This window comes from Phascolarctos cinereus, unplaced genomic scaffold (genome assembly GCF_003287225.1).
Source record: "Phascolarctos cinereus isolate Bilbo 61053 unplaced genomic scaffold, phaCin_HiC Scaffold_9;HRSCAF=440, whole genome shotgun sequence".
Classification (NCBI taxonomy): Eukaryota; Metazoa; Chordata; class Mammalia; order Diprotodontia; family Phascolarctidae; genus Phascolarctos; species Phascolarctos cinereus.
The window spans coordinates 132,157,897-132,178,244 of NW_027556402.1; the positions used below are offsets into that span (position 1 = coordinate 132,157,897).

Below are 20,348 nucleotides of genomic sequence, written 5' to 3' on the forward strand. Positions count from 1 at the left end.
ATTAAGCACTTACTATAAGTGCTAAGTGTTAGGGATGTGAAAAGAGGCAAAAGACAGTGTCTGCTCTCAAGAAACTCATGGTTTCTTGATGGTCATACATTAAGTCTGACCAAGTGTCTAATCCAAGATTTGAGACTACATCTTTTCAGTTGAAATATAGTGTTTCCATTTTCTTTTTTTCTTTTTCTTTTTTTGTGGGGGGGCGCAGTTGGAGTTAAGTGACTTGCCTAGGGTCACACAGCTAGTAAGTGTTTGGTCTGAGGCCAGATTTGAAATTGGGGCCTCCTGACTTCAAGGCTGGTGCTCTATCCACTGCGCCACCTAGCTGCCCTTAGTATTTTCGTTTTCTAGGCTGTCTCCTTTTCATGTTTTTAAAAACTGTTCTGCACATTTGATTAATATTTTCTTGTCTTATTTCAGTCATAATTTTTAATTGTTTTTTTTAAAAATTCTTTAATGCTTATGTACAGCGTTAATATGCTGGAGCAGAATCTGTGGGTTCCACATACTAATCTAAGGCATAGGGAAGAAGGATAAGCAATGAATAAAGGTAATTGGGGAATAGAAAAAGTAAGGATTTGGAGAGAAAGATGAGAGAAGGAAAAAGAAAATATGAAGTAGTCCCTATCTAGTACTATAGCATCTTTAATGGATCCACTTACTACTAAGTGGTAACCTTATCATAATTAACTCACTGTTGCTTTAGAGCTGTTTTTTTTCCTTCAGTAATCTCTAGTCACCCAAATCCAGGCACCATCCTAGTTTTACATTTCCCTTTTAGACAAGTTCCAACTCTTTTATCAAGGTGGTGACTGTGTTATATATCTTTTCATTATTGATCTCTCCTAACTCTAACTTCTTTTGTGTTCATAACATGCAGTTTAATCTAGCAAACATTTTAAGACTATACTATGTATGTTACACTTCTTAACATTTTGTCATATCAGTGCATAATTTTGCCATTTGAATCTTTTTACTTGTTTCATGTGTATAACGTAAGATTCATATGGGTAGTGTTTATTTTAAAATTTTTCTCATATCCTGAATGGTCTAGCATATATAATGTTAACCACATATTACATGCTCATTAAATATTTTTTAAAAAAGTTTTGGTAGTGAAGTTCTTCCTTTTGTTTGTCCAGACGAACTCTATATGCCAATCTCTGTCTTGCTATGTCATTATACACAAATTCTAGGTTATAGGCGAACTTTAAAGTAGAATGATCTTTTCTGCTTTCTCTCATCTTTGGTTTTTATCAGCTAAAATGGTACAGCTGAAAATTATCTTTTTCTTTTACTTGGTGGTTTTATATATATCACTTCCTTAAACTTCTCTGCTCCTTTTTTAATTATCCTTTGCATCACTGGTGGATTAATTTTTTTGTTTTAGTTGATTTATAGTCTTTATAACTTGTCAACTTATGCCAATCATTGTTTTCATTTCCTCTATTTAAATTGTGTCATTATTCTCTAATTTATTTCTCTCTTTTTGTTTTTTTTTTTTGGCTAGGCAATGGGGTTAAGTGACTTGCCCAGGGTCATACAGCTAGTAAGTGTTATGAGTCTGAGGCTAGATTTGAACTCAGGTCCTCCTGAATCCAGGGCCGGTGCTCTATTCACTGTGCCACCTAGCTGCCCCTACCAATTTCTCTTTTCTCAGTCTATAAGTGAGCCTCTCTTTATGGAAAGAATAAAAAAAAACATTTATCAAGTACTCATGTGCAAAACACTGCTAAACACTGAACATACACATAGAAACATAAATGCAAATTGGAAAAATCACACATCTCATCTACCTAGAGTGAAGCTGGACAAAACTCTGCTTTTAAAAAAATTCTCTGCTAATTTACTTAAAGTGTAATAATAGGAAAAAATCTCATTTCTTATTTGTTCCTAAGAATATTTTTTTTATGGTATGGAAGTAAATATTGATTATCAAAATTTTTTTTTTGTAAATATGAACCATGAAAATTTGCTGTTAAAGTTTGGTAACTGGTAATTTTACAGAGAATTTAATTCTCCTTTATGAAGACAAAATCAAAACTTAAAGGTTGGATTTAAAAAAAATTTCAGTTTTTATGTCCCGAGTTGTCTTATGTCTTTTTCCCACTTTCTGAAAAATCCCCTGTTCAATAAAATATGAATTATTTTTTTCATGCTGCTTAATTTCAGGAAAAGGAAAAAACAACAATGGTACTTCTCAACAAATTCAGAAAAAAGGACATTTAAATAAGATGGCATCTAAAAACCAACAAATGTCTAAGAAGGGAGAAATTATACTGAAACAAAACCAATCTCCAAAGGTCACTGTTACTAGAAGTCAGCGAATTTCTAAGCGTCCATCTAATTGGTGGGTAGTTACAGCAGAACAGAGTAAGTATTGCTGTTTCATAATGAACAAAATTTCTTCTATTCTGGCTTTCTTCCTTTCATGCTCCTTTCATCTACTTGTACTCCTTCAGACCTGGTTTCCTGCATATGACCGTGCATCCCTGGCCATCTTCTCCAACTCATGCTATATTGTTTCATCTGACACACTAACTTTGGAGGGGGAGATATAATACTTCCTGCTGTCCCTATACTTAACATTACTTAGCAGCTTCTTCTCTGAAATTTTATCACACTTTTTCATTCTATACAAGTTATAGTGACTGTTGTCTACTAGCCACAAAATCATTCTACCTTTTTTTTTCCCCCAGTAAATTTTACTATGTAACTCACTGTTTTCCTCTCCTCCCTAGCTCTTGCCTTTGTACTAGAGGACTCCCGTCTCTCCATATGACCTCTAGGATTGGATGTAAAATCCTCTGGCCTTCAAAGTTCTTTCTAACCTACTCTGTCCTGCCCCATCCTCCCTCCCATCTCCCTTTGGTTGCAGTCTTCTAACTGCTTACCTTACTGCCCTCTCTTTTCCTCCACAAATGTGCTCTTCAGTTCAGTGATAATAACCTCTTTGCTGTCCCTTGAAAAAGACACTGCATCTGTTAACTCTGGGCTTTTTTTCTACTGGCTGCCTCCGTGTCTGGAATGTTCTCCCCTCATCTATACCTCCTGGCTTCCCTACCCTCTTTGAAGTTCCAACTAAAATCTCACCTTCTACAGGAAGTCTTTCCTGATCCCTCTTAATTCTAGTGCCTTCCCTCTGTTGATTATTGCTAATTTATGTTGTGTATAGCTTGTTTATATTTAGTTATTTGCATATTGTCTTCCCCATTACATTGTGAACTCCTCAAGAGCTGGAACTGTCTTTTACCTCTTTTTGTATCCCTAGTCCTTAGCTCAGTGCCTGGCACACTTTTGTTGTTCAATTGTGTCTGACTCCTTGTGACTCAATGGACCATAGCGTGTCAGGCCCTTGTTGCAAAAAAAACTTTGCAATAAAGAGAAACCGAGGCACAAAATTCTGAGCATGATCAAGTTATTAGGAAGGCTAGCAATTGCCAATAAATGGGATCCATGGCTTCTTTAATAGCCCAGGATGCCATTGATAGCCAGAGCAGTTCTTTTTTATGCAGGGAAAAGATAACAGATTGTATGAGGTGGCAAAACTAGTTCTGTAATGAAAACTAAACTAAGGCTGTAATTGGTGTATTGCAGAGGTAAAAGGCAGGCTTAAGTTTGGCCTGATTCACAAGAGGGGATCTCAAGGACACATGACAATGGGGAAAACACAAAATTGACTAACATCCTGTGGGACAGTCCTTTGTCAGGCACTAGAGTGGTCTGGTACTAGGCAAAACATCTTATGACTAGGTCAGGTCAGCTCATCTTCTGTTTTCCCCCCTCCTTCCTTCTGAGGTAACATAAATTGAATCCAGGCTTTAGCCCATAAGGGTAGGGAAGTTAAACTCTTACAAACTCTAGTACTAAGGCCTGTGCAACCAAAGCTAAATCTGATCCAGAAGTGTTGATTCTAGTGATTAGATACAGTTGTCAATAAGTAATACAAAATAAGGTGGGGTTGAATTTTTCAATTTCACACCTTTCTGTCCTCCTCTGTCTCCTAGAGTCTGTCTAAGCTCATATTCATTGCTTCCATGACACTGTCTATCTCAACTTCTGCCATCCCCTCCTTTTGCCTTCAATTTTTCCTGGCATCAGAGTTTTTCTGATGACTTCTGTCATATTATGTGGCCAAAGTATTTAAGTTTCAACTTCATTTAGTATTTGTCCTTCGAATGAATAGTCCAGTTTCCTTAAGTATTGACTGATTTGATCTCCTTGCTGTCCAGGGGACTCTTAAAAGTCTTCCCTAGCACCGTAATTCAAAAGCTTCGATTCTACAGCTCTCAGCTTTCCTTATAGACCAACCCTCACAGTCCTATTAGTACTGGAAAAACCATAGCTTTGACCATATGGACCTCTGTTGGCAAGGTGATGTGTCTGCTTTTTAGCATTCTCACCAGATTTGCCATAGCTTTTTTTCCAAGGAGCAAGTATCTTTTAATTTCATGGCTGTGGTCATTGTCTGCAGTGGTCTTTGAAACCAAGAATAGAAAATCTTAGAATTCTTCCATTTCTTCTCCCTTTATTTTCCAGGAAGTGGTGGAACAGATGCTATGATCTTAGTTTTTTTTTTTATGTTAATCTTCAAGCCAGCTTTTGCACTCTCCTCCTTTCACCCTCACCAAGAGGCTTCTTAATTCTTCTTCATTCTCTGCCACCAGAGTGGTATTGTCTGTGTATCTTAAGATTGTGGATATTTCTTCTAGCAGTCTTAATTTTGGCTTTTGATTTATCCAGCCTGGCATTTCACATGATATACTCAGCATATAAGTTAAATAAGGTAACAACATACAGCCTTGTTGTGCTCCTTTCCTAATCTTGAACCAGTTGTTTTCAGTTTTCGGTTCTGTTTTTTCTTGAGGAGCATATAGGTTCCTCAGGAGATTAGTAAGATAATTTGGTACCCCCATCTTTTTTGAGGACTTGCCACATTTTGTTGTGTTCTACATAGTCAAAGGCTTTAGTGTAGTCAGTGAAGCAGAAGTAGATGTTTTTCTGGAACTCCCTTGCTTTCTCTATAACCCAATGAATGTTGGCAATTTGGTCTCTAGTTTCTCCACCTTTTTGAAACGTGGCTGTACTTTTATTAATTCTTGGTCCGCATATTGATGATAAAGGCTAGCTTGCAGAATCTTAGTCATGACCTAGCTGGCATGTGAAATGAGTGCAGTTGTTCAGTAGTTTGAACATTCTTTGGCATTGCTCCTATTTAGGATTGGGATATAAACTGACCTTTTCCAATCCAGTGGCTGCTGTTGAGTTTTCCAAATTTGTTGGCATGTTGAGTTGCAACATTTTCATAGCATCATCTTTTAGGATTTTAAATAGTTTAGCTGGAATTCTATCACTTCCATTAGCCCCTATTGTTAGCAGTGCTTCCTGAGGCCCACTTGACTTCATTTTCCATGATGTATGGCTCTTGCTCAGTAACCACACCATAGTGTTATCAGTGATGTAAAGATATTTCTTGTGTAGTCCTGTATATTCTTGCCACCTTTTCTTAAACTCTTCTACTTCTGTTAAGTCTCTTCCATTTTTGTCATTTTACCTTGCCTATTTTTGCATAAAACATTCCCTTCGCCTCTCCAATTTTTCTGAAGAGATCTCTTGTCTTTCCCATTCATTCTATTTTCCTCTATTTCGTTGCACTGCTTACTTAAGAAAACATCCTTATCTTTCCTTACTGTTCTCTGGAATTCTGCATTCAATTGGGTATATCTTCTCCTTTCTCCTTTGCTCTTTGCTTTCCTTAGCTATTTGTAAAGGCTCATCAGACAGCCATTTTGCTTTCTTGCTCCTCTTTTTCTTTGGAATGTTTTGTTACTGCTTCCTGTACAATATTGTGAACTTCCGTCCATAATTCTTTAGGCAGTCTTTCTACCAAAGCTAATCTGTTAAATCTATGTGCATTACAAGAATTTAAGAGCTTAAATTATCATCTGCTCTTTGTACTTGCTATAAAAACAAATTTATAGCTGCTGAAGTGAACAAATATGGTTTGAGTGCCTGCTCTTTGAAGGTACTCTTAGGTGTAGGTAGGATATAAAAAAGAGTAAGTTCTTGTTGCTGAAATAGTATTCAGTTTAGGGAGGTAGGACATAATTACATGAAAAATACAATGTTCAGAGTTGTCTTGAAAGGTTTTTAATTAGTCGCCTAGTTTTATTAGTTTTTTGTTTGTGTTGATTATCTAAATTAAGTAGTTTAGACAAAAATGTTATGTGATGTGAAGATGTGGTATCCACTGTAATAGCCATATGCACAAGTTATCTGGGCTAGAGTGAGGGGGAAGGTAAGGTAGTTTTCATAGTTTAACTCTAGAGAGGAATCTAACATTTAATTCAGAATTATCAGCAAGTTATAGTTTGTGACTACTTTGAAACTGAGTAATATGACTGTAGAGATGGGGATCCTTATTTTTTTCTATTGTGATTGGTATTCTCCCTGCTTACTTTGTAGATTCATTTTCATACCCTAAATTTCCTAAAAATTTTCCCCAAGGCAGCTGGATGAACAAATGTTCTGGTAAATGGGCACCTTGAAGAACTTAGTAACAGTGCTGAAGTTGTAATGTAATAGTACTGAAGTTGGAATATTTCATTTCCTTTTTTTTCCCCCTAATTGAGACTTTGCAGCTTTAAAGATTCTTAATGACAAAAAAATTGAAGAGCTATTTTTTTCAAAATTTTTTTGAGGCTCTTTTATTTCATGAATAATAATAGATCTAACAAGCCTAGCTCATCACAATTCTCTGTATCCAGTAGGTATTTAAGAAATATTTTGAATTGAATGTCATATTTGGATAGTATTTTGCCTATTTCAGAGTGCTTTTCACATTTATTAGGTCATTTGAGACATACAACTATCATGTGAGGTAGGTAAGGTAGGTAATAACATTTGCAATAATAGGTAATGATGAAATTAAGGTTCATAGACAGTGACTTGCCCAATTGCATATGACTAGTAGACAGCACAACTGGAACTTGCGCCAATGGCTTTAGAATCATTATCCGTTGCTCTTTCTTTTAAACCAGGGGTGGGGAAACTGTGACCTTGAGGCCACATGTGGCCTCCTTTGAGGTCCTTGGATGTGGCCTTTTGACTGAGTCCTAGTTTTACAGAACAAATCTTTTTATTAAGGGGATTTGTTTTGTGAAGTTTGGATTCAGTCAAATGGCCACATTTGAGGACCTATAAGGCCACATGTCTTGAGGCCGCAGATTCTCCACCCCTACTCTAAATCATGCTTACCTCAAGAACTGATTTGCAATGTAGAGTACTACAAATACTATAAAGTGCTGCATAAATGTAAACCATTTGTGTTCCTGTTGACAATCTCTTGTTAATTTCAAATTATCCTTACATTTTTTAGGTAATCTGTTTTATAGTCCTGCTTTGGAGTTACCAGTAAACAATAAAAAAAAACCCAAACTATCTAAAGAAACAAAAAAGATACCTATCAAGACTTTGGAGAAAGGAACTCTTTCACTCAAACGACAGAAATCATCTATTTGTGCCAAGCCAAAAGAAGCATCTATTCCAAACAAACAAAAGAGAAAGAAATTATCATATTCAAGTGATGAAAATTGTGATATGGCACACACAGTTCCCAAACTCGATGAACAAGAAGATTCATTGAAAGAAACTCCAAAAAAGAAAAATGCTGCCTGTTCTAGGTAATATCCATTATTTATACAATGTTTCTTATAATTGGTCTGATGCAATCTCAACATTTTTTTTCTTTCAGCTAAAGGTACATTTTACTTATTTGATATAACCTTAATGTAGCTTCAGAGCTTACAGATAGTTTATTTCTAGGAATTTTAACATGTTCATATCAGGTATTTCATTTGATGTTTTGATAATACTGTGTGATAGGTGGGACAGGCATTATTTTATGATTGGCAACCAAGGTCAAGACAAAGACCTTGTTTTTGGCAAGTTAGGGGGCAAAGCTGGGATAGGACCTAGATATCCTGATGCCTATGCTATTAATTACAATCCTATATTACAGACATAAAAAAAAGAATTACTCATTTAAATATTGTTTAGATTAAATTTTTTTCTGAATAAAATCATTGGTTCATAGATCTAGATTCTGGAGGTGGAAGGGCCCTCAAGAGTTCATCTAGTTAAGTACCTTTCTTTTACAGATGAGGAAACTGAGGCCTGTGGCAGTTCAGTGACATGCCCAAGGTCCATAAGTGGTAAATAAATGTTGGTGGGATTTGTGCCAAGGTCTCTGACTCCTGGGGCAATTGATGATTTGGCTTATGAATTATTTAAAATGATATCTGACCTTAGAAATAGAGTCAAACATTGAAGCCTAGGTGTATGGCTTATCTATGCTCATGTAACATGTTACTGGCTCAGTCAGCTTTAGAATCCATGTCTCTTGACTCTTAGGAGGTCTCCATCACTTAATATGACATGGTTATGAAATTATCAGACCATGAATAACATATAAGAAGCTTAGTTACGGATATTTATGGAACATTTTCTTATATTTTCTTGCAAGGACAGCTTTCACCAAAAGCAGTAGATGTTCATTATGTGTATTTTATGTATTGGACTTCAACCCAAACTCATAACTATTTTATTTGGAAAAGTTTATTGGTGCTTTTTGTTTTTTACAAGTTACAGTTCAGACTAAAACAGGATTTTACATAAGATTTGGTAGTTTCTGACAGTGTTATTTTTACACATTCTAAAGGAATGCACCAAAAAATTAATACATTAAAATAACATTGGAAAAAAATTGTGTGTGTGTAAATCAAATCAAATTATAGAAGTACTTTTTATGGTAGAACACCCAAAAGTCAAAGACAGAAAGGTGTTTTGTATGTGTATATATGTACAATAATAATTTCAAAATATAACAGTACTTTTTGTGGTAAAACAAAATGGCACATAGTAGGCATTTAATATTTATTGGCTAAGTAATATGCATATGTACATATGCGTGTATGCATATAATAAAAATATAGCAGTACTTTTTATAGTAGAAAAATGTGTATATATTTGGTACATGTGTATGTCATATCTGTATATGTGTGTATGTGTAGATGTATATATATTTGCATGTGAATATTTGTATATATGCACATGTGTCATATCTTCTGTTGCCAGTCTGGTGTTGAGTCTCTTAATTCCTAAGCTTAGCTAAGCTTTTTCTAGTAGGCACACTCTCTCCTCTGGCTTATATGGAAAGCCTTTACAATCTTTTAAAAGTTCTGTTTAAATTATTTATGAAATTTTTTTTTCTTATAGTGTAATTGCTAACCCTTTTTAGTCAGGCAAGCAGAAGTTAAATTATGGGAGTATGCATCTGAGTCCTTACCTTTTGCTTTTGAAGAACTGAAACTAGACTTCCCTTTGATAATTAAAAGAATCACAGTTTTTGAGCTGGAACTAACTTTATTCAGTATCATCTAGTCAAAGACCCTTATTTTGTAGATGTGGAACAGACAGGGAGAGGGAAAGTGACCTTGTTCCTGGTCTTTCAGCTAGTTAGTGGCAGAGCTGAAACAAGAATCATAGAATTCATAGGATGATGACTCCATCATGGGATTTCTGATCTACTGGGACTCAGTTTATCTAATTTTCAGGAAAGCTAGATGATTTATTTGAATATAGTTTTAAAGACAATATTATTATAATTTCTATCCAGTATAATCTTGAGAGTCAATATATTAATTCAAAACATACATTTGGTTATTTTAATAAAAAGGATTTTTTAAACAATATTTCAGTCAAAACTCAAAAAATTTTTTTAAATTACTTTTACACAATTTTTCTCTTAGGTATCTTTAAATTTCAAAAGTTGTAGTTGCCAAATTACCTTTTATAGTATTCAAAAAGAACAACTTGTCTGAAAAGTTTATTCTGTCAAAACATAGCACTTTAATGATCAAGTTGAACATATTTCTGATAGGCGATGAGCTTTAATTGTATCAAAACTAGGAAATGCTAAGTGATGTAAGTTTGTATATTGACCATATACCTTAGCCTATTGTAGTAGAAACAGTAAGAACTAGATTTGAAATCAGAAGCCCTGGGATCAAGTCCTGACCTTGACGCTAACTTGCTTGAATTGGTTACTTTATTAATGTCTCTATATATCAGTTTTCTCATCTGTGAAAATAAATCAGTTTGAAATAAAGCTGCACACAACATGTCCTTTTCTTCTTCCATATCTATACTTTTTTTCTTTGGTGTATGTATTGTATACACCCTGTTAGACTTAAAAGCAGGGGCTGTTGTTTTTCATTTTTGTGCCCCATTCCTTAGCACAGTACTTTGCTTATGATAGATATTTAATATTAAATGTTTGTTAAACTGAATTGAATTGAATTTCCCTATGAAAAATGGCCACTTCACTTTAATGGGGAATAAACATAACAGGCCTGGAACATTTCTAGTAACTACCCAAGCAGAATAAAACTACCTGTATAGCCTTCATTTCTTACCAGATCCTGATTTAAGATCAAATCTCTAAATATTTCTTACCCTTTTGAAGATGAAGCCGCCTTGAAGATCCCAGAATCAAGACTCCTTCTTTATTTGACTCTGATCTTTATAACCAGAGCAGAGTACCCATCATAGAGTATACTGAACATTAGTTGCCAGGGAGGAAAGGAATGGATAAGATGATAAAATGTCATTTATCATGCATAGTGTATTTGTTTGGTTTTGTATGTATGAGCAGTTTAAAATTTTTATTTCTACAGTTCTGCAGAACCCCCTAAGGAATGTATTGATGATGTTCAAAATGTTAATCTGACACCAACAATGCCAACATCAGATTCTAAAACCTTTGTGACTTCAACCATGGAAGAAAGGTATTGGTCACTAGATAATTAAAATTAGCCTGTCCTTTGATGTCCAATAGTATGATCTCTCTGATTTAGTGAATTTAAATTATGGTTTCATTTTTAAATGCTTTAGAGGGACTGACCAAGCTTGTCATAAATTTTGCTATATCGGCAAAAGATACTGGAGATTGACTAAATGTTTAGAGGAGGGAGACAGGTTGGTTGTAAGTTGGCAAGAGGGACTGAGTGTACCCAATTGAAAGAAAAGAAGGTAGGAGTTGATTATGTGGACCGCTTGTGACCAACTCTTTAAATTCAGAAGTTGGGATTTAGATTTTAAGCTTTATTTGGATCTGTGTTTTTTAAACACTATAGAGGTTGAAAATATGATTTTGAAAAAAAAATGTGTGATGTATTTTCAGTTTTTATGTTAAGTTATTAAATTGTGCTTTCATGGAATGCTTTAAAGCAGTGCCATTTTGTTTTAGTTAAAACTCTTACATTTCATCTAAAAGTGATATAGATTGCGTATGACAAATGGACTTTGTGTCAAATCTAATTTTTCATATTAGTGATTTCAGAATTGATTCATTTTTATCATAACTAGATAGTTATTTTCGTGGATCTATGATCTCAATGATGTGGGTACTTCTGTCATTCATGGACATCTACAACCCAGCTATGCATTCTCATCCTATGCATCTCTTGTCCATATCCTTATACAGGAATTTTGTTCTATATCTTTTGACATTTTTATGGTTACCAAGGGAGTGCTCAGACTTTGTATTGTTTATCCATCACTCTTGTTATGTGATTGAATTTTCCCTTTTATGGTCATACATATCCTCGATTATATTCTTCATATTGCTTTTTCCATTCAATTCTTTTTTTAAATATTATAATTTTTTTGTTAATTTAGTTTTCAACAATCGCTTCCATACACTTTTGAGTTTTAAATTTTTCTCCTTCTCTCTCCCCCCAAGACGGTGTGCAATCTGTTATAGGCTCTATGTATACATTCCTATTAAACATATTTTCACATTAGTCATGTTGTAAGGAAGAATTAGAACCAATAGGAGGAAGCACAAGAAAGAGGAAACGAAACAAAACAGAAGAAAAATAAAGAGCAAATAGTATGCTTTGATCTGCATTCAAACTCCATAGTTCTTTCTCTGGATGTGGATAACATTTTCCGTCATGAGACTTTTGGAGATGTCTTAGATTCTTGTGTTGCTGAGAAGGGCTCATTCAATTCTTCTTTGGCAAAATGTTGCTGCCTATTTGATGCCTACCATTTGTCACTCCATTAACCATTTGCTTGACCTGCACCTGGTTGTTAAGAGATTGTGATATTCCATGACTATTCTATAGCCAGAAGATTGATTTTGAAAAGAGGAGGCCATGTTTCACCCTCCTTAAAAGCACTTCATGACTTCCCAGTGGCAATAGGGTCGTTCTCCTTTTCCTTACCAATTCTGTGTGTAGATTTTTGCTGTTCTGCAGGGTTTTTCTAAGATGTAACAGCTCAGTGGTTTGTCCATATGGCTTCTTGACATAATGAGTTTGTGTGTGGCTGAACTCTTTTGAGTGACTATGCATCCAATTTAGGAGGTTTTGCAGTGTTTTGGGGCTTGAAGTTAACAACAGTATGGTTCTTAAATAGCAATATTTAGAAGAACTCATTCTACAGGGTGTCTTCCATTTGGACTATACTGTGGACATCCTCCCAAATACTGTTAATCATAATTGGTGAGCATAAAACCTCTCTCTTTTGTTCCTCACTTAATATTAATAATCCGAGGGTCACTGAACAAAAGTTATCTTTGCTCTTTATCTTTCAAAAAATCTTGTGTCATTTTGTTATATTTATGGGAGATATTTTGCTGGGGAAAAGTGACATTTTGTTCTGCCGAATCATGTGCCTTTTTCTAGTCAGTAAATGTAGTTGGAACTTTTATTTAATTCCACAGTTAGCCAGTTGTGCAACTGTAAAATTATGATCCACTGTGGAATAACACTTGTAAAAGTCTGGCTGTTTCCTTCTTATGCCTTCATTGAGAATGCTTCTGATGTGTTGCCACATTTTCTGATTTTAGGCTTCCTAGTGGGCAGCCAGTGAGTGGTGATAAAGGCTTTTTTAATTAGCTAGGCTGTCCCTTATAAAGTAGTTTCAAGGGCTGGGAAGACTTTGCTTTTCATCATGGTAGAACCTACTACTATTAGAGCCCATTCTCAATGACATAACCCTTGACAATTATTTGTAACCTCCGTAGTGTATTGAAGCATTTGACTAGGCATGTATGATATAGTATAGTAGGTGGGAGGGAAGAGATAAAGATAAATTAAACATAAGCTTAAAAGTCATAAAGCATGACATTTATCTGGTATGACAGCCAATTATGAAATTTTAATGCATATTTTAAAAGATAATTGTCATTTCCAAATATTTCTCTATTCCTTCTCTTCCTACAGTTCCTCCATACAGCATTTATGTCAAATTTGCTGAGTTGATTAGTTTGAAGTGCAACCTCATAGTTCCTTTGATTTGCATTCCTTTTATTAATAGAGAGAATTTTGCATATGGTTGTTGAGAATTTGTATTTCATATTCTTATAATTTTGGACCACTTATTTCTTGGTCTTATATGTTTGTATCAGTTCCCTAATATGTCTTGTATATCAAACTTTTATCCAGAGATTTTCAATGTGAATTTTTTTTTCTAATCCAGTTTCTATTATTTTCAGTGCATTGAGTTTGTTGATACAAATGCATTTAATTCCAGTTATGGAAGTAAAACTTTTTCAGCAAGTATTACTCTCTTGGCATGCTCTCATCTCTATTAATTTTTAATGTATAAGAAAAAATTATAATAGTTCTTGGAGAGTGATTTAATTTTTTAAAAACAGTTTGGATTTTGAGAATTCTTTTTCTTTCCAAAGTGGACCAGCCAGGTTAAGGAATATCGTTTTAACATCTACAAACAACAGAATCCTTGGAGATGAACAGGAATGTGGTACAGGTATGTCAATGATAGTTTACTCTTTGTTTTTCTTAGATTTGTAGAGCCTCATACAAAGATATATTCAGAGGTGATAATAGTATTTCATATTTTGCCTATTATGTGATTAAGGCCCCATACTAGGCTTGTTTCTCCCTTCGTACTATTACCTTTGGTGAGTTCATCCTTCTCATGTCATGGCTTCATCTATCTTCTCAATGACTAACACATCTGGCCCTACCACCCGTCTTTGCCACCTGTTGCCCAACTCCTTCTAAAACCTCTTGAGTTCTTAACCTTCCATTCTCAAGTGCTTACTGACACCTCCTAGTTGTATACAACAAAACTCATCATCTCTACCCCAAACCTATCTTTCTATGCTTCCTTGTTTCTGTTAATGGAATTAATGTTCTTGCTTTTGAATCCTACCAAATTATAATTTCCTTCATTTTCCCCAGACCCCTATCTCCAGTCACTCCTGTTTCTAATCACATTATAATCTCTTACAGTTCTACTTCTATATCACTCTTAAATATATCTATCCCTTTCTGTTTTTACTGTTTCCTTAGTTCAATACCCTCATTATGTCTCTCTTGTACCGGCATACCTGCTTTAATTTTTTTTCACCTTCAATCCATTTGAATCACTCTTGTTAAATCACCTTAAATTTTTTTTTAAGTTGAGCTAACAGAAACAGTTCTATGTACAAAAAAGGAATTGCATTACCTTTTTTTTTAATGAAATATGATATATTTATATATGTATAGATATAGATCTCTAAATAAAACGTAATGAGCTAGTGACTATATTCTATTTTGGTCCCTTTTTACATATTTTTATTGTGGGGGGTGGTGGTACATTTTTTTGTGAGCTCCTTGAGTTCAGAGAGACTGTTTTTTGCCTTCTTTTCATCCCAAACAGTTAGTACAGTGCCTTGAATGTGGTAGGCACTTAATAAATACTGACTTAATTATTTGACATTTAAAAATTTTGCATTAATACTTTCCTTTTTCATATCTATATTACTACTCATTGACCTACAGCCCATACCCCCTACCACAACCCTCAGAATTAGATCATCTCCCTTGTAATGAACATATGTAATCCAACTATACAAATTATAAGATCATAGATCAGTGGACCCCGGGTCCGTAGAGGTTGTCAGAAATGTCAGACATGGGCTTCACAGGCTGCATGTGGTGTTTGAGTGTGTCCTGAATAAGAATGATATAATTGGCACATATTGAACAAAATAAATACGTTAAAATTATATGTGTGTGTATGTGTGTGTATATATATATATATATATATATATATATATATATATATATATATATACATACACATACATATTTATAAAACTTGTGATTATCTAAGTCAGTATACAGCCTTCAGAGATCCTTATGCATGGTTTAGTGGTTCCTATTTGTATTCGGGTTTAACATAATTGCTGTAGACCAGAGGTTCCCAAACTCATTTGGCCTACTGCCCCCTTTTAAAAAAAAAAAGTTACTCAGTGCCCCCTTGGAAATCTACTTTTTTTAACCCTATAATGGGTTTAAAAAAAAATTTTCATCATTTCAAAAAAATATAAAATATTTTTTTAAAAAAATGACACATTTTAAATTTAATAATTTGTTGTAAATTTGTGGTTTTTTTCTGCATTGAAATTTTGATGACACAGTATTGTGTTGTGTAACCACATAGTATTGTATTGTAAACAAGTCATATTCCTGCAACGCTTGCTGGACTTCCTGACAACGTGTGACATGCTCACCTGGCAACACTTGCTTGTTAATAAGACCTGTTGACAGCTTGACCACTGGTCAGTTATAACTTGCATTTTGTGTGTTTATTTGGAAAATTATGTAATCACTATGACTTTAACTCTATTACACAACAGAGGAAACGTGTCTGGTTTTTCAAAATTTTCTTTTCTTCTTTCCTTATGCTTCTACCACCTCCTTATTTTTATTTAACACCCCCCAATTGCATCCAAGGCTACTACCATCTCCCTGGATGGTTTCACCCCCCCCCCCGCCCAGCCCCCGGAATTGGTATTGCCTGCTTTGGGAACCTGTGGTCTAGAGACCAAATCCTTCATTTTACACCTGCAGAATCCAAGCTAGGGAGATTAAGTGACTTGCTCAAGATCACCTAGATAATAAGCATCAGAAGAAAGATCTGAACCTAGGTCCTCAAACTTTAGAGCCAGTGATCTTTTGCTTGTAGCACAACTAGGTGTTGCAGCTTAGGATCATAGCAAGTAATCTGCAGTTTCTTCAGTGGAATCCAACTTATTCTCTTCCTCCTATTCAAGAGTTATAATGATAATAATAATGACAATAGCCATAATAAGAACTAGCATTCATATAGCACTTTAAGGTTTGCAAAGTACTTTATAAATATTTCATTTTATCCTAAAAACAACACTGGGATGTAATTGCTATAATTACTCCCATTTTACAAGTGAGGAAATTGGGACAGACAAATGAGTTGACCAGGGTCACGTAGCTATTAAGTGTCTGAAGTAGGATTTGAACTCAAGTCTTCCTGACTCCCAGTTCCCATACTCTATCCATTGTGCCCCCTAGCTGCCTCAGTATGTACTGGGAAACTAATTCAGTTGAGCTACCCATTTAGTTGATTGCTACAGTTTTCATCTATTTTCCCTGGCTGATTTTTTTTTTTGGTCAATCTCTTTTGAGCAAATGTGAGTTTCATTGAGTAGGCCTTGTAATATTGTGGGGCTTTGTGCTGATTTCATTATGTCATCTGCAGTTATGAGCATTTGGCAGACTTTACCTTTGTGGAATGGTGGGTAGGACACTGGACTCAGAGTCAGGAAGACTGTTTCAAATTCTATCTTAGACAGCTATTAGCTGGTTGAAGTTGGGTACCTTTCATGTTTTATGCTTCTCTTGGTGTTAAAAGGCTCTTTATTGGAAATGGACCTTTAAGACTTCTTATACTGTACTGAGTCAAATGTTTTTACAGTTGTGGAAGAAAAACCTCTGTACTCTGTTTCAGCCACAATCTCTTAGAGACAATTTACTAATACACAATACTCCTACTGATGTTTAGAGCTGCAAAAGACCTTAGAGGCTATATAGTGCAACCCCCTTATTTTATAGATGACATTGTCCAAGAGAGCTAAAGTTACTTACCAAAGGTCATATGGTAAGAAAGTATTTGAACCTGAAATTGGGAGTCAGGTCTTTCTGACTCCCAAGTACAGAACCTTGCCACTGATTAAACTAGACCATTCTACAATTAAATGTTTAAAGGGGCATATTTGCTAATTTGAGTTGTTTTTCATCTAAACAATTTTCACTTACATTTTATAGTAATCCTAAATCAAAAGACAAAACGTATACCTGCATGCATGCGTGTGTGTACTACATTGACTGATATCATGCACCTATGTGTGTGCACATACAATACAGACACATATATATGCATGTATGTATGCATATATAACACGAAGTTATATATATGTATCCTTAATGGTTTATATATCTTGCAAAACAAATACTTATTAGAGAAATTTGATAAAAAGATTTTTTTCCTCCATTCAACTGCTTCCCTTAACCTTGATGTGGTAATTTTGTGCAGAAACTTTTCTCATGCAATCAGGTTATCCATTTTGTTTTTGTAATTTCCCATATCCCTTTTGTGATCAGGAATACATCTCTTGCCCATAGCTCTGAGAAGTGTATGTTCTACCTTTCCTATTTATTTATTGTAAAAACTTTGATATCAATTTCATATGTCCATTTGGAATGAATTGTGGAATGTGTTATAAGGTTTTGGTCTAAGCCTAATTTCTGCCAGACTGCTCTCTAGTTTTCCCAGGAATTTTTGTTAAAAAAGGGAGTTCTTCTCTAAACAATTTACATTTTCTGGTTCATTGAACACTGGGTTTTGTATTCTTTTGTTTCTTGTTGTCCCTTGAATGTTTCTAGTTGGTTCCATTGATCTACTTTTCAGGCAATAGTAAGTTGTATTGATGATTACTCCTTTATAATAAAGTTTGAGGTCTGTAAGTGCTATTGCCCTTTCATCCTTATGCTCTCATGGGGAAAGAGAAATCTATAAGGAAAAATTGGGGACTTTATAATGAACATTAGCTACAGGGAATTGTGATTTGAAAGAGAGGGCAAAATTGAAGTGTAGGGTGGAGCCAAGATGACGGAGTGAAAGCAGTGACTTGCTTGAGCTCTCCTCCAAACCCCTCCAAATACTCATAAAAAATGGCTCTAAACAAATTCTGAAGCAGCAGAACCCACAAAAAGACAGAGTGAAACAAATATCTAGCCCAAGACAACCTGGATGATTGATCAGAAAGGTGTATCGCGCTAGGCTGGGAGCGCAGTGCAGCGCGGCATGGGCGCGCAGGACGCAGTGAACCTGGAGCAGGCCTCAGAGGACTGAATCAGGGGGCAGCTGTGGAGGTTTCAGGACTCCTCAATCCACGAATGCCAAAGACAACTTAGAAGGTCAGTGGGAAAAGTCTGTTTCTGTCGGTGCTGAGACAGGAAGGTGGGGCTTCAGATACATTCCCCAAGAGCGTGGCCCTGGGGGGGAGCAGCTGCTTCCCGAGCTTCTGGCCCACATACTGAGGGGGACTCCACTGACTGATCAGAGAGGGACTGCAGGCATCTCTTTGCCAATGCTAAGGCAGGAATCTCTTGCTTTGCCCCAGTTTGGATCTGGGTCACAGTTCTGGGCGGCGGTGCTGGGGTGAGGAGGAACGCTGGCGTGGTAGAGCTTGGAGTGGCTGTGGAGAGGAACCCTTCCTCACAGTTACAGGACAGAAAGGAATACTTGTGGTCACAGGCCAGGAAAGGAGTAAACACCTTGCCCCTTATCATACCACCTTGGAAGAACTGAAAATTTACAGGTCCCTACAAGTATCTCTGAAAACAGCTATACAAACCCATGAAGCTTGGGACAATACATTCTTCACATTGGAAGCAGACTCTTACCTTAACAAAGAGTTTAAAACTCAAGTAATTGGCTGGGATCATGAGCAAGCAGCGCAAAAAGAGTCAGACCATAGAATCTTACTTTGGTGAAAAAGAAGATCAAAATAACAACCAGAAGAAGACAACAAAGTCAAAGCTCCTACATCCAAAGCCTCCAAGAAAAATATGAATCAGTCCCAGGCCTTGGAAGAGCTCAAAAGGGATTTTGAGAAGCAAGTAAGAGAAGTAGAGGAAAAACTGGGAAGAGAAATGAGAGTGATGCAAGAAAATCATGAAAAACAAGTCAACAGCTTGCTAAAGGAGACCCAAAAAAATACTGAAGAAAATAACACCTTAAAAAATAGCCTAACCCAAATGGCAAAAGAGGTCCAAAAAGCCAATGAGGAGAAGAATGCCCTAAAAAGAAAAATTGGCCAAATGGAAAAGGAAGTCCAAAAGATTACTGAAGAAAATACTTCCTTAAAAATTAGAATAGAGCAATTGGAAGATAGTGACTTTATGAGAAATCAAGACACAGTAAACAAATCCAAAAGAATGAAAAATTAGAAAACAATGTGAAATATCTCATTGGAAAAACAACTGACCTGGAAAATAGATCCAGGAGAGAGAATTTAAAAATTATTGGACTATCTGAAAGCCATGATCAAAAAAAGAGCCTAGACATCATCTTTCAAGAAATTATCAAGGAAAACTGCCCTGATATATTAGAACCAGAGGGCAAAATAGAAATTGAAAGAATCCACAGATCTCCTCCTGAAAGAGATCCCCAAAGGAAAACTCCTAGGAATATTGTAGCCAAATTCCAGAGTTCCCAGGTCAAGGAGAAAATATTACAAGCTGCCAGAAGGAAACAATTCAAGTACTGTGGAAACACAATCAGGATAACACAAGATTTAGCAGCTTCTACATTAAAGGACCGCAGGGCATGGAATATAATATTCCAGAGGGCAAAGGAGATAGGATTACAACCAAGAATCACCTACCCAGCAAAATTGAGTATAATCCTTCAGGGGAAAAAATGGTTATTCAGTGAAATAGAGGACTTTCAAGCATTCTTGATGAAAAGACCAGAGCTGAATAGAAAATTTGACTTTCAAATACAGGGCTCAAGTGGAACATGAAGAGGTAAACAGGAAAGAGAAATCATAAGAGACTTATTAAGATTGAACTGTTTACATTCCTGCATGGAAAGATGATATTTATAACTCATGAGACCTTTGTCAGTATTAGGGTAGTTGGAGGAAAAAAATTATATGTATGTTATAGATAGATAGATAGAAGATAGATAGATAGGGCACAGGGTGAGTTGAAGATTAAGGGGTCATATCTGGAGAATAAAATTAAGGGATGAGAGAGGATTATACTCGGAGAAGAAGATAGGGAGAGGTAGAATGGGATAAACTAACTCAAAAAAAAAACAAAAGGAAAATCTTACAGTGGAGGGGAAACGGGGGAAGGTGAGAGAGAATGAGTGAATCTTATTCTCATAGGATTTGGCTTAAGGAGGGACACATTCAATTGGGTATGGAAATCTGTCTTACC

General features: G+C 35.6%; 1 protein-coding gene across 5 annotated transcripts in view; it reads left to right on the forward strand.

Moving 5' to 3' along the window:
* Positions 1-20,348, forward strand: part of CENPC (centromere protein C) — a 58,468-nt gene that overhangs the window by 19,713 nt on the left and 18,407 nt on the right. For all 5 annotated transcript variants that reach the window (XR_002327039.2, XM_020999806.2, XM_020999808.2 and 2 more), the window contains exons 9-12: positions 2,173-2,373; positions 7,379-7,682; positions 10,737-10,847; positions 13,760-13,839. Coding sequence is in view for 4 of the 5 variants with exons in the window: in XM_020999806.2 (XP_020855465.1) it covers positions 2,173-2,373; positions 7,379-7,682; positions 10,737-10,847; positions 13,760-13,839 (696 nt within the window). In the remaining variant the exon portion in view is untranslated. The remainder of the gene's footprint in view (positions 1-2,172; positions 2,374-7,378; positions 7,683-10,736; positions 10,848-13,759; positions 13,840-20,348) is intronic.